Source organism: Spodoptera frugiperda, chromosome 21 (genome assembly GCF_023101765.2).
Source record: "Spodoptera frugiperda isolate SF20-4 chromosome 21, AGI-APGP_CSIRO_Sfru_2.0, whole genome shotgun sequence".
Lineage (NCBI taxonomy): Eukaryota > Metazoa > Arthropoda > Insecta > Lepidoptera > Noctuidae > Spodoptera > Spodoptera frugiperda.
In genome coordinates this window covers 2,876,110-2,889,841 of record NC_064232.1, presented here as the reverse complement: position 1 = coordinate 2,889,841, position 13,732 = coordinate 2,876,110, and the positions used below count along the sequence as shown (strand labels likewise).

Genomic DNA, 13,732 nt, shown 5'->3' with positions numbered 1-13,732 from the left:
AGAAACCTTAACCTGCTCACATATAAACTACTCAGTAACAACGTAGCCCAGTTATTTATGAACTGACCTCCATTCCACTCCTCTCAACCCTCTTTGAAAGCAAAGGATTTGCTACCTCACTTAGTTTTATTGAATGAAATGTGTGTCAATGGCGTATTGTTTTGCACAACTGTAAGCCACAGCTACAGCACAGAATTTAGAACAAAAACGTTTGTTTATTTTTCTTGGAGAATGGAGAACAACGTACTAGGTTTAGGTAGCTTTTCCACCAGAGATGTGCTATGTATTTATCATACGAAGATCTAATAGCTAAGCTGTGAAGATGTGACCGTTTTTACTGACACTAGCGCAGCTCTATGTGATGTATCGATAGTATGGAAGCTATCTATAGCACACATCTATAGCTCGCAACCCATTAGGGTGTTTTTCTACCAGAGATGTGCTATATAGCTATGCTACGAAGATGTAATAACAAAGCTGTGATACTATGGGACCATTTCCTTTGATACTAAGCTATGTAGCAGTGAGAGTAAAATGTGCTATGAAGATGCGTTGCCGTAATGTAACTGTGCAGATCGAGTATGAGATGTATCGATAGTAGGGAAGCCATCCATAGCACACATCCATAACATGCATCGATAAAAACACGCCTACAGACAAATCAAATTACCCCCTTTTTAAGGGGTAAGATCATCTAATGTCTTCTCCCGCCTTGGGCGAGGCGAGAGGGAGTGTCAGACTCTTACTGACTAAAAACCACCCCGTTCCTACTCCTGCTTTTCGAGCCGGAGCCCCGGTTAACCCGCTAGGTAGTCCGCAGCAAATCAAATTACCATTTAATAGCATTTACAGACAATGACTTATTATTTTTTATGTTATAAGCCGGTAAAGTAGAAACAGGGTAGTTTTAGTCGGTACGAGTCTGATACTCCTCTCCTCGCCCAAGGTGGGAAAAATCATTGGATGGTTTTTAAGCTTAAAAAAAAGGTTAATTAGATTTGTCTGTAGGCGTGTTTTGATATTTAATTCCTCTACCCACTTAACGTTGAGTCCAAAGGTTATGTAAACACGTCCAATTAAGTTTTCCCTTTCCAAAATGAGATCAACATTGACAAATTCAAAAAGGAAGGAATAATAAACGAAGGTTTCTGTAAACGGTGGCCGAGGATGGAATGGGACGAAAATGGACGTAAATGACCTTGAGAGGTGTTGACTTTGACTTTGTATTTTTGATTCAGTTATCGTTGTGTTTTTTTTTTTGTTAATTGAGTTGGTAGGTAAGAATTTTTGTGCATCGCGTTTTACGCACGCCTCAAAAAACCTTCAGACCACCAAAGTTAGGGCCCAGTAGGCCTGATGCCTGATTCGGAGCTGCGGACTATCTGGCGGGTTTATCGGAGCTCCGGTTCGAAAACCCTAGTGCTTTAGGAACGGGTTGTTTTTAGTCAATAAGAGTCTTAAACCCCCTCTCTCCTCGCTCAAGGCATACATTTTTGTTAAGTTTAGAAGGGTGATTGCCGTGTAAAGAGATTCAATCAATAAAGATCAAAATCAGTGGTCATGGTAAAATTTATTATTAAAATGTGATTGAACACCTTTTGATAGCATACTTATGCTGTGTTGGGCTCTGAAAATTTAATATAAAAATTTATAATTTCTGGTTTATTTAAGATAGAGATTACTTTAATATGTCATGTTACAACATTACTTTGAAAACTCATAAAGTGATATAGGAAGCAAATTTTGTCTCTAAAAATATATTATGAAAACAAAAACGCATTTCAGCGTAAAATTTTAATTGCAAAAGAAAGTGCAAAAACGAAATACTACTGCTAAAAAATAATCAACGTTACTTTTATACAAAAAATAGTCCGAGTATTTTTTTTTTATCTATGCTAATATCGTACAGACGGGCAAAGGAATGTTGTTACAAACACCGCTCTTTGCATTTTACTGTTCAGTTATTCCGTTATGTTTTCAAAACTGAAGGGTTTGGAAATTTATGTTGTTTTGAAGTACCGTTAAAGCGGTTTGAGAGTCTCACGGAGTTTGGAGTGAATTTTAAAAGCTACGAAGAGGACCAATATTTATAGTCATTTACTGTCCGTGGTTTATTTTCATTCGGGTGAAGATTTTAAAGGGAATTTTTAGTGTGACATGTTGTTTTTTTTTGAGATTCAAGCCATTCTAGATGCTCATATTCGTGAGCAGCATTTTACAACACATGACACGATACAAGACGCAGCGATTGTCGTGCTGTCAAAGTCAAAGTCAAAATTATTTATTTCAATTAGACCAGGAAGGCACTTTTGAACGTCAAAGCAAATATAATAATATTAATAACGTCAGTCTGTCGGTCAGTCCTCTAGTGAAGCTATTTGCTCGTTCCAAAGTGTAGATTCCTATGGAGGAGAACGAGCAAGAAACTCCATAGGTTACTCTTTTTCAATCAGATTTACAATACTGCTACGCTGCTACGGACCATTCGACTATGGCGCCCTTCGTACCCTTTGCCTGGAATTATACACGCTTTCCGGCGCGCACGACGCTGTTGACATGTAGATTCGGCAACGTACGTGATAGTGCGATTGTTGCGCTGCTACTGGCGACTCGAGTTCCACGCGCAACACGCCCTCTGCCTGAAATCACGCTCACTTTCCAGTGCACGCGACATTGCTGGCTTGTCAGACTTGTTTGCCGATGGCTGTTGGGTTTGAATCCAGCGTCGATGCACAAACGGTGTTACGTTATTTTGCTTTGTGAGAAGGGAGGTTAAAAAGTAAGTTGTTGTAAATTCTATACCATTACCGCCCGTCATTATTCAAAAATAACAATGGTCACCTCTACATTTTTCTTATTCTTATAAGTCGCTTATATTAAAATCTAATCACAGACATAACTTTTCCGGAATATCCGATCTTCATCTTCAGTATTATTATCTTAAGCTCTATTTTATATTTATATAATAATTATACAGATTTTACTTGATTCCTCCTAGTCCTTTCCATCATCGAACCACAAGACAATCGGCGAGGCGTCACCGTTTCATGGTGGATATCCCACCCACTCGCACGAAGCGCTTCGCTTCAAGCTTCCTTGTGCGAACTACTAGGGAGTGGAACTCCTTGCCGGAGTCTGTGTTTCCTGATGGGTATAACCTGGGTGTCTTCAAAGCCCGAGTGAATAGGTTACTTATGGGCAGACGTGCTCCACCGTAGGCCGCATCATCACTTACCATCAGGCGAGATAGCAAACATAAACATAAAAAAATATATACAAATGGGAAATTTTATCAAAAAAGTTAAAATGCCGATAATTTGATTAAATGATCAAATCTCAGGAATGATGTAACTATCACGTGTTTAGGTCTTAACCTTTAACCCTGTATATGCAACCCTAAACTAATGTAGCTTCTAGGATACGACATGTCTTAAAACATTGTTTTTTTTTGTTGTTATCTATTGTTTTAGAAACTTTTCGTTTAAGAGTATGTCAGGCCCGGTTAAGAACATTGTAAGACAAGCTATAATATCGCATTTTTGGCGTGTGAGTCCAACTGGCACTTGACCAGTTTTTGTAAAATTAATCACACACACACACACACAACTTCACGCCTTTTATCCCCGAAGGGGTAAGCAGAGGCGCACATTACGGCATGTAATGCCGCTATACAATGTACACCCACATTTCACCATTTGTGTTATAAGTCTCATGTAATAGGGGGTGAGACTATTGCCATATACTGGACACAATTCCAGACTCCGTGCTACTACCGTAAAATTAATCTTATGTGTGTAATGTATGTACATATGTATGACAGTATTTCTGTATGTATGAAAAACGTCGCGTTAATGTAAAAGTTATTTATGTAAAGGAAAGGCTCCCACTTGAATATGTGATGTAATAACTTGACCTGAAATCGCTGAAATGGTATGAAATGAAATACTAGTTTTATCGCGCGAATTCGCTTGTAACATTCCGTATATTAAGGTATTTGGCTATTTCAGTCTGTAATCACTCAGTACACAGTCTGAATTTGTCAGTGTGTGGCAAAAGACCAAACTTAATACACGATACTCATAAGATAACTTTAAAAATGTGTTATTTATTGTATACTAGCGGACCCGACAGACGTTGTCCTGTCAAAATTAAAAATTAATTAAAAAAACATTGTCCAGCGGACAAAATTGTGAATATAAACCATTCTCAGATAGCCTTGAACACACACAAAAAAAATCATTAAAATCGGTCCAGTCGTTTAAGAGAAGTTCAGTGACATACACACTTACAGAATCTTATAATCTTATATTTATATATATAATCAGAATCTTATATAATATATATATATAAGCTATATATATTTATATATATATATATAATCGTTATGTATATATATATATATATATATATATATATATATATATAAGATATGATATGATATAGCTTCTCTGCCTACCCCTTTGGCATTAAAGTTGATACCCGGCTTCGCTTGCGTGGATTACGGATTTCGTAGCTAATAAATGTAGCCAAAAGTTACTTCTTTGTACATCAGCTACCTGTCAACAAAAGTACTGTCTAAATTGGTTCAGTCGTTGCAGATATTGGCCGGAACAAACAGACCAAACATTGCCAATGTGTAACAGTATATATATCGCCTCGTTGGCCGAGTGGTTTTTTTATATGTTTTTTTTTATGAGGCATGCCGGTAATCGAGCAGACGTATTACCTCATGGTAAGCAATCGCCGCCGCCCATGGACACTTGAAACACCAGAGGCTTTACAAGTGCGTTACCGGCTTTTTGGGTGTTAGGAATTTAAGGGTTGTTGTTCGGGAATGGGGATAGGGAAGATTGGGAAGGGGGAATTGGGCCTCCGAACCTCACTTACCAACGAAACACAACGCAAGCGTTGTTTCACGTCTGTTTTCTGTGAGGACGTGGTATTACTGCGGTCGAGTACCTAAGTGTCTGACTGGTACACAAGGTACAGATAACACAAACTGACTCAAAATGTAAGTAGGTAGGTAATAACCAGTGTCACTGAATTATGATTCAATCATAACCTCACTTTAGCCGACTGTCTACGTTTATGTGAACACGTATTTCTCCCAGAATTCACGTTTCGTATGTACGTGACTGTGTTTTTTTCATAGTTTTTGATATAATATTGCGTTAAATCAGTTCTTCTGGGACTCGTTGTAGCTATTATACATATAGGTATATATATAAAAGATTTTTGGCAAGCGCTTTTGCTCATGTAGACTTCTATATATTTCTCCTGAGTTCTAAAATTAAAGATTTAGAGTGATATTCATCACAGCTTAGCTGTGAAAACATGTGACCGTTTCCACTAATTCTAAGCTATGTAGCTATGCGAGGAAGACGCGTAGCTCGAGTATGCAATGTATCGATAGTAGGGAGACATCCATAGCCTGCATATTATCATATAAAAAACATAGCTTAGCTGAGTCTGTTTCCACCCGTGCTAAGCTATATGTACCTATCAATGAGCTGTGAAAACATGTGACCGTTTCCACTAATTCTAAGCTATGTAGCTATGCGAGGAAGACGCGTAGCTCGCGTATGCAATGTATCGATAGTAGGGAGGCACACATCCATAGCATGCATCTTTCCATATAAAAAACATAGCTTAGCTGAGTCTGTTTCCACCCCTGCTAAGCTATGTGTACCTATCAATGTGATTTGTGGAAGCTGAACGCATCCACAGCAATGTAGCATAGCACATTTCTGGTGAAAAAGCACTCTTGCTCCACTCTCTAGATCAATGGCATTTACCGTATTCATCATTCAATAACCATAAGCAATGCTTGTTTGCGCCCTTTCGTATGAAAAGGATCTCAGGAATCTATCTTTACATTCAGTTTTACATCTAAAAGTATCAATAGCGATAGTAAATAAGAGATATATAATGTAACTAGCGGACCCGACAGACGTAGTCCTGTCTACACGTCTTTAATTTGAAAATTTGTCGGATCCAATGTAAAACATTCCAAAATCAACAACTACTAATAAATTAAAAATTAATTAAAAAAACATTGTCCAGCGGACAAAATTGTGAATCTAAACCATTCTCAGATCCCCTTGAACACACAAAAAATTTCATCAAAATCGGTCCAGTCGTTTAAGAGAAGTTCAGTGACATACACACTTACAGAAGAATTATATATATAAAGATATTGGCCACGTGTACATAATACATACATATATAGCCATTGCCATTGAAACCTCAGAAATAGGTACAGCGGCTCCAATTAACTTAAGTGGTTTAGAAGACTTTGATCTTATTCTGAGAATTATAGCACTGTTATGGAGTATTTTTCCTTTATTGGGTAGGCTGGTAATCGATCAGACATTGTCACCTGATGGTAAGTGGTTTAAGTTTGGGAGAGCCATGCTTCGGCACGAACTGGTGTGATACCACGGCCTCACAGAAAAACGACGTGAAACAACGCTTGCGTTGTGTTTCGTTGTATGAGTGACGTTACCGGAGGCCCAATTACCCCGTTCCCAATCTTCCCAATCCCCGATTCCCCCAAAAAGCCGGCAACGCACTTGTAACGCCTCTGGTGTTTCAAGTGTCCATGGGCGGCGGCGATTGCTTACCATCAGGTAATACGTCTGCTCGACTACCGGCTTGTTTCATAAAAAAAAAATTGCATCAGTACCTAAGTGTCTCACTAGTACACAAGGTACAGATAACACAAACTGACTCAGAATGTAAGTAGGTAATACCCAGTGTCGCTGAATTATGATTCAATCATAACCTCACTTTAGCCGACTGTCTACGTTTATGTGAACACGTATTTCTCCCAGAATTCACGTTTCGTATGTACGTGACTGTATTTTTTTCATAGTTTTTGATATAATATTGCTTTATATGAGTTTTTCTGGGACTCGTTATAGCTATTATACATATAGGTATATATTTATATACAAGATTTTTGGCAAGCGCTTTTGCTCATGTAGACTTCTATATATTTCTCCTGAGTTCTAAAATTAAAGATTTAGAGTGATATTCATCACAGCAAGCCATCACAGCTTAGCTGTGAAAACATGTGACCGTTTCCACTAATTCTAAGCTATGTAGCTGTGCGAGGAAGACGCGTAGCTCGAGTATGCAATGTATCGATAGTAGGGAGACATCCATAGCCTGCATATTATCATATAAAAAACATAGCTTAGCTGAGTCTGTTTCCACCCGTGCTAAGCTATATGTACCTATCAATGAGCTGTGAAAACATGTGACCGTTTCCACTAATTCTAAGCTATGTAGCTATGCGAGGAAGACGCGTAGCTCGAGTATGCAATGTATCGATAGTAGGGAGACATCCATAGCCTGCATATTATCATATAAAAAACATAGCTTAGCTGAGTCTGTTTCCACCCGTGCTAAGCTATATGTACCTATTAATGTGATTGGTGGAAGCCGAACGCATCCACAGCAATGTAGCATAGCACATTTCTGGTGAAAAAGCACTCTTGCTCCACTCTCTAGATCAATGGCATTTACCGTATTCATCATTCAATAACCATAAGCAAAGCAACTACTTGTTTGCACCGCTTTCTTTGAAAAGTATCTAAGAAATCTTTTCTTACATTCAGTTTTACATCTAAAAGGATCAATATCGATAGTAAATAAGAGATATATAATGTAACTAGCGGACCCGACAGACGTTATCCTGTGTACTGACATGTCTTTAATTTGAAAATTTGACGGATCCAATGTAAAACATTCCATTGAACAACTACTAATAAATTAAAAATCAATTAAAAAAACATTGTCCAGCGGACAAAAGTGTGAATCTAAACCATTCTCAGATCCCCTTGAACACACAAAAAATTACATCAAAATCGGTCCAGTCGTTTAAGAGAAGTTCAGTGGCATACACACTTACAGAAGAATTATATATATAAAGATATTGGCCACGTGTACATAATACATACATATATAGCCATTGCCATTGAAACCTCAGAAATAGGTACAGCGGCTCCAATTAACTTAAGTGGTTTAGAAGACTTTGATCTTATTCTGAGAATTATAGCACTGTTATGGAGTATTTTTCCTTTATTGGGTAGGCTGGTAATCGATCAGACATGTCACCTGATGGTAAGTGGTTTAAGTGTGGGAGAGTCATGCTTCGGCACGAATACCACGGCCTCACAGAAAACCGACGTGAAACAACGCTTGCGTTGTGTTTCGTTGTGCGAGTGACGTTGCCGGAGGCCCAATTCCCCCTTCCCAATCCCCGATACCCCCAAAAAGCCGGCAACGCACTTGTAACACCTCTGGTGTTTCAAGTGTCCATGGGCGGCGGCTATTGCTTACCATCAGGTGCTACGTCTGCTCGTTTACCGGCGTGTTTCATAAAAAAGTGATCGGCGGCAACCATGGACACCCGAAACACTAGAGGCGTTACTAGTGCGTTGCCGGCCTAGTGGGGTGTTAGGAATTATGAATTTAAGGATTGTTTGAGGAATGGGAAATTTTCCAGCAACAAATTTATGCCTCCTCTTGTGTTTCGTCCATGGGCAGCGACGATTGCTTACCATCAGGTGATAGGTCAGCACGTTTACTGGCTTTTAATGGTTTTTAATGGTATATTAAAAACTAGCTCTTGTTCCCTGTACATTACATATTTGATCGACAGAGTTAATGCCGATAGGCATATTGAATTCTTTATGAATACATTTCTGTGTACATTAAATTTAAATAAATCGTACTCTGTGAAACCCTGAATTGTTTCCTTCAGGAGTAATTATAAAATTACAAGTTAATTTGTATAAAATTGAGAGACAGACTCGAGTGAACGTTGTTTTTCAAAGGAAGTAAGTATACGAGTGTTTACTTTTAAAATATTTCTTTGGAAAACTTGAAACGTCGAGTGCAAAGTCTTAAAATCTGAAGTATTTTATTTATACATACAAGGTGTTCTAAAATTATCTGCCACGGCTTTAATGGGAGGTAGTGTTGTGTTTAAAGATTGCAATAGTGAATAAATTTCGTACCCTGGACCAGTTAATTCAATTTGAGAACATAAAGATATTGAATAAACATTGACTCTACTTTGGATAAAGTGGTATGGAAATACGCACGATAATCGAAACGAGAACTCGTTCGGCACTCTGATTGGCCAACTGGAATAAACCAACCAATCAGAGCGCCAAACGCGCTCTCGCATCGATTACTTTAAACGTCAAGCAAACTCGTACTGAGGGTACCGATATCGCTTTCATCCAGTGTGGACATAGGCTGCTCCAATTTCATGCTACTGATCTCAATCTCAATAAGTGTAACAGAGCCATGCTTCGGCACGAATGGGCCGGCTCGACCGGAGTGATACCACGGCCTCACAGAAAACCGACGTGAAACAACTTGCGTTGTGTTCCGTTGTGTAACCGGAGACCCAATTAACCCCCTATTATTACCCAATCATCCCTATCCCCAGTTCCCCAACAACTCTTAAATGCCTAACCCCCAACACGCAACGCACTTGTAACGACTCTGGTGTTGCAAGTGTCTATGGGCGGCGAGATTGCTTACCATCAGGTGACCCGTATGCTTGTTTACCGGCTTATTCCATAAAAAAATCTTTAGTCTGAAATATTCAGTTTAAAATCAAGCACACTGAACCATTATTCACACATGATGCCAATACTGTAATACTGAAACTCCTGAAAGTTTCACAACTAGTCACTGTTTCAGTTAATTTCAGTGAATTTTCGTCTGAAATTTAACGACTAAGTGTTTTCGGACTTGATCGGCAATAGTTTCAGTGGCCTGGCCTGAATTTCAGGGACAAACTTTATGGTTAGTTTCGTTGATTAAGTGGTTGTAAGTGTGATTGCTGAACAAAAGGTTTTCGGTTGATTGATCAAGAAGTTTTCTTTGTTATTCCTGATTAACAATGACAAGGATTCATGACTGGCATTAGACGTACTATTGTAATAGGTATAACGTTAAAACAATATGAAAACTAAGAACAATAAAGTTTTCATATTTTTTAAATCAATTTATTTCAACTAAACCATAAAATGTCAAAAAGTTAAGAATGTATAAGTGTGGGAGAACCATGCTTCGGCACCGAATGGGCCGGCTCGACCGGAGTGATACCACGGCTTCACAAAAAACCGACGTGAAATAACGCTTGCAATGTATTTCGTTGTGCGGGTGAGGTTACCGGAGGCCCAATAACCCCCTTTTCCAATTTTCTCAATGTCCCATTTCTCAACAACCCTTAAATTTCTAAACCCCAAAAGGCCCTCTGGTGTTTTCATTGTCCATGGGCGGCGGCGATTCCTTACCATCGGGTAATCGATCCACTCGTTTACGGGCTTATACCATAAAAAAATATTCAAGTTTATCACACTGCGATGCTGCCTGAAATCTATCAAATGTATGTAGTCCATTGCTCGTCTCTTAAGAAACTCATGAGAAGAATAGGGATAGATACCATCATACAATTAAAATCAAAATGCAAGCAGAACCGTACCACAATAACTGAAAAAACTCAACAAAAAGTTATTTAAAGAGCAGAGACATTTTCTAAAGGAAAGTATACTTATATAAAAATGTGAAGCTTACAGAAAATATATATTCATTTGAGTTACATTTCCGTAGAACTCACAATTAGTGTAGAGGCGACATCGTTTTAGTAATTATGCCTGGCTTATGTCACATGAGTAGGGGGGTGGAGTAATTTGTAAGAGGTAGCGAGTTGACGCAATAATACGTTATGTCACTACTCTCTACTTAGTGTTGGACCCATGTTGGAACCCTGTGGCACTCCAAATTTTGGCTGTGTGAGGTGTGATGTCTTTAAAAATCCTCTGTTGATCCTGGACATTTAAACGGCAATTTAAACCCACTTATTATTGAAGTTGAACCCACGGACGACACTTGATTGCATTTTTCATTCACTAGCAAAATGAGGAAAAAACAATTTAATCATGTCTGGTCAAGTTTGGGAGAGCCATGCTTCGGCACGAATGGACCGGCCCGACCGGAGTGATACCACGGCCTCACAGAAAACTGACGTGAAACAACGCTTGCGTTATGTGAGTGAGGTTACCGGAGGCCCAATCTCTCCCTTCCCGATCTTCCCTATCCCCGATTGCCGAACAACAACCTTTAAATTCCTAACTCCCAAAAAGCCGGCAACGCACTTATAACGTCTCTGGTGTATCAAGTGTCCATGGGCGGTGGCGATTGCTTACCATCAGGTGATACGTCAGCTCGTTTACCGACGTGTTTCATAAAAAAATAGTCTATTTTAAAAACATTAACCAATTAGGTACCTATTCCTCAACTCTTTCGACTTTTCAATACAACAAAATATACAAAATAATAGCGCTTTCATTCGTGGATTTGATGATCTATTCTATGTATTTAATTTTCGAATTTTCGTAGCTAATTTTCTAACGTTAATGACGTCATAACGCCCTATTTCGTTCAAAACTCAAAGGAAATAAATATGCATAGTTTTTGACGTTTCGAAAAAAATATTGAATTCGACTAGAAGGCAACCACCTACTAGTATAAAAATGAACAAACTTTTGTGTACATATATTATTTCTGACATAAGCTCAGAAACATTCCTATCACTCATAACTTGTTCATCTCTTTCATAACGTCAAAGGTCTTGATATAATGAACGTGAATCACTACAAACATACGACGCGATGTCTACAAGCTGTTTATCATTACCGCGGTATTTGATCTGAGAAGAAAATATGTACTTACGTGGAGTTTTTGTGAATTACCTTATTAAGCTTTCATGTATATTTGTGTGATATATGGTGAAATGTAGGCTTGCTATGGCCTAATTATGTGATAGAAATCTGTTTTTTCTGTTAGTTAGAGCCTAGTAAGGAATAATGCTACGTGTTATGTAGTAATATCGTGGTGGCCCGGAGGTTTACACGCCTGCTTCCCATGCATGAGAAGTTGGTCTTAAATCTACCAACGACAAGTACCAATGTGACTCTTTCCAAGTTATATGTGACTTTTACCGGAGGCTCAATTACCCCTTCTCAATTTTCCAACAACATTTAAATTCCTAACCCACAAAAGGCCGGTAACGCACTTATGTAACGCCTCTGGTATTTGGGGTACCCATGGGTGGCGGTGGCGGCCTATCAGGTGATAAGTTTGCACGGTTACCAGCTTATACCATAAAAAAAGTTTCATCATATGGTTCAGTCGTTTTTCTAATGCGACTTATTTTTATTAAATTTTAATCATAATTAACCAGTACTGCATTATTTACATGTTTACTGAAAATAAGTATCTAATTCACACAAAAACAAATTGTCTATCAACGATGTTTCTAACAACAATGACTGTCATTCGAAATCGCTCGCAATTTCAAACGGACATTTACCGAAAATTTGAAGTAAGTAAAACGAGAGAGTATGACAAAAGACATAATTATCAAGCGAAGTACTTTTGGGAAATATCTTAGAGTGAACCAATGAAGACGAAAACATTCCTTTTCAGGTTACTGAAGCAACTGAAAACTGAAAACTGAACAAAACATCGAGTACCGTGTCTGTGATAGAAACAAAGAGAGAGAGTTTTTCTTAAAGAAAAATCAAAACAAAACAATTTTTTTGTTGACAGTTGAAAAAAAAACAAACAATTTGCGCGTGTTATCTGTTGCGATATTTGAATTTTAAAAAAATAACGTTCGATGTTGGGTTCTCAATTTGAAAAGTAAGTGTTGCTAGAGAAATAAATACTTAATAGATTCATTTTGTTTTTCGAACCAGTGTCAGATTTTTCGAGTGTTGCCAGTTGAAAAAAAACTTCTTTATTTTTTTTTTTGTTTGCGTTGTTAGTTAGCTAGGAGTGTTGCCAGTGTTTATAATTTAATTTTTGTGTGTGGTTTTGTGACAATAGTGACGTCACAGGAATCAACAATGACGAAGAACTTTTTGACCGTGACCAACATTGTGAACGAAGGGATCAAAGGCAGCAAGATCTCTAAGCTTGGCTTGTCCAAGTACCTCTCGCAATCTCTGTAAGTATCTAGACTAGTTTAGCAAGTGATTTTTACAAGAAACCATTTTTTTTTTCTCTCCTAACAGCTCCGACATTGACACCATCACATGCCTAATGTCTAACATCATTATATTTTATTTTTAAGGGAGAAAATCATCCAATGAATTCTACCACCTTGGTCGAGGCGAGAGGGAGTGTCAGACTCTTACTGAAAAAACACACTGTTCCTACTCCTACTTTTCGTGCCGGAGCCCCGGTAAACCGGCTAGGTGGTCCGCAGCTCCGGGTTATCGCAGCCTGCCAGTATATGTAAAGAACCTCAACCGCTATACTAGTCCTTTTTTTAAACGATTAGGACACACTAGACTAGGATTTTCTCCTGTATCGTGAACAAACAGATACAAGTTCACATACACAAGACACCCAGACCCGAAACAACAATTTGTGGATCACACAAAGAGTTGCTCCGTGCGGGAACCGAAACCGCTACACGTTGCACGGCATCCAGTTGTTCAGCCACAGCGCCAATCGTGCAGTCATCTCACATCCAAATAATAATAGCTTTGAATGAACCAGTATAGTTCCGGAGATTTCTGCTTTCAATCAAACAAACTAAACAAAAAGAAAACAGCTTATTAATAAGTTCAAAAATGGGTCTATTTTGTGTTGTTTCATTGTTTTTGTATTTTTTTTAAACAAGATTAATGATCTA

The 13,732-nt window shown here is 38.4% G+C and overlaps 1 protein-coding gene and 1 long non-coding RNA gene across 5 annotated transcripts in view; one reads left to right on the top strand and one right to left on the bottom strand.

Annotated features, from left to right (window-relative positions):
• The window catches only part of LOC118280215 (synaptotagmin-7), a 670,807-nt gene that overhangs the window by 358,100 nt on the left and 298,975 nt on the right, over nt 1-13,732 (top strand). Inside the window, exons 2-3 of one of the 4 annotated variants that reach the window (XM_050702066.1) lie at nt 12,517-12,732; nt 12,919-13,039. The exons of 2 other annotated variants lie outside the window; for them this stretch is intronic. In XM_050702066.1, coding sequence (XP_050558023.1) covers nt 12,732; nt 12,919-13,039 — 122 coding nt within the window. In that variant the 5' untranslated portion in view covers nt 12,517-12,731. Of the gene's footprint in view, nt 1-12,516; nt 12,733-12,756; nt 13,040-13,732 lie in introns of those variants that run through there. One more of the 4 variants, XM_050702069.1, reaches the window with a different exon arrangement.
• Nucleotides 1-13,732, bottom strand: part of LOC126912022 (uncharacterized) — a 345,442-nt gene that overhangs the window by 38,918 nt on the left and 292,792 nt on the right. The window lies entirely within an intron of this gene.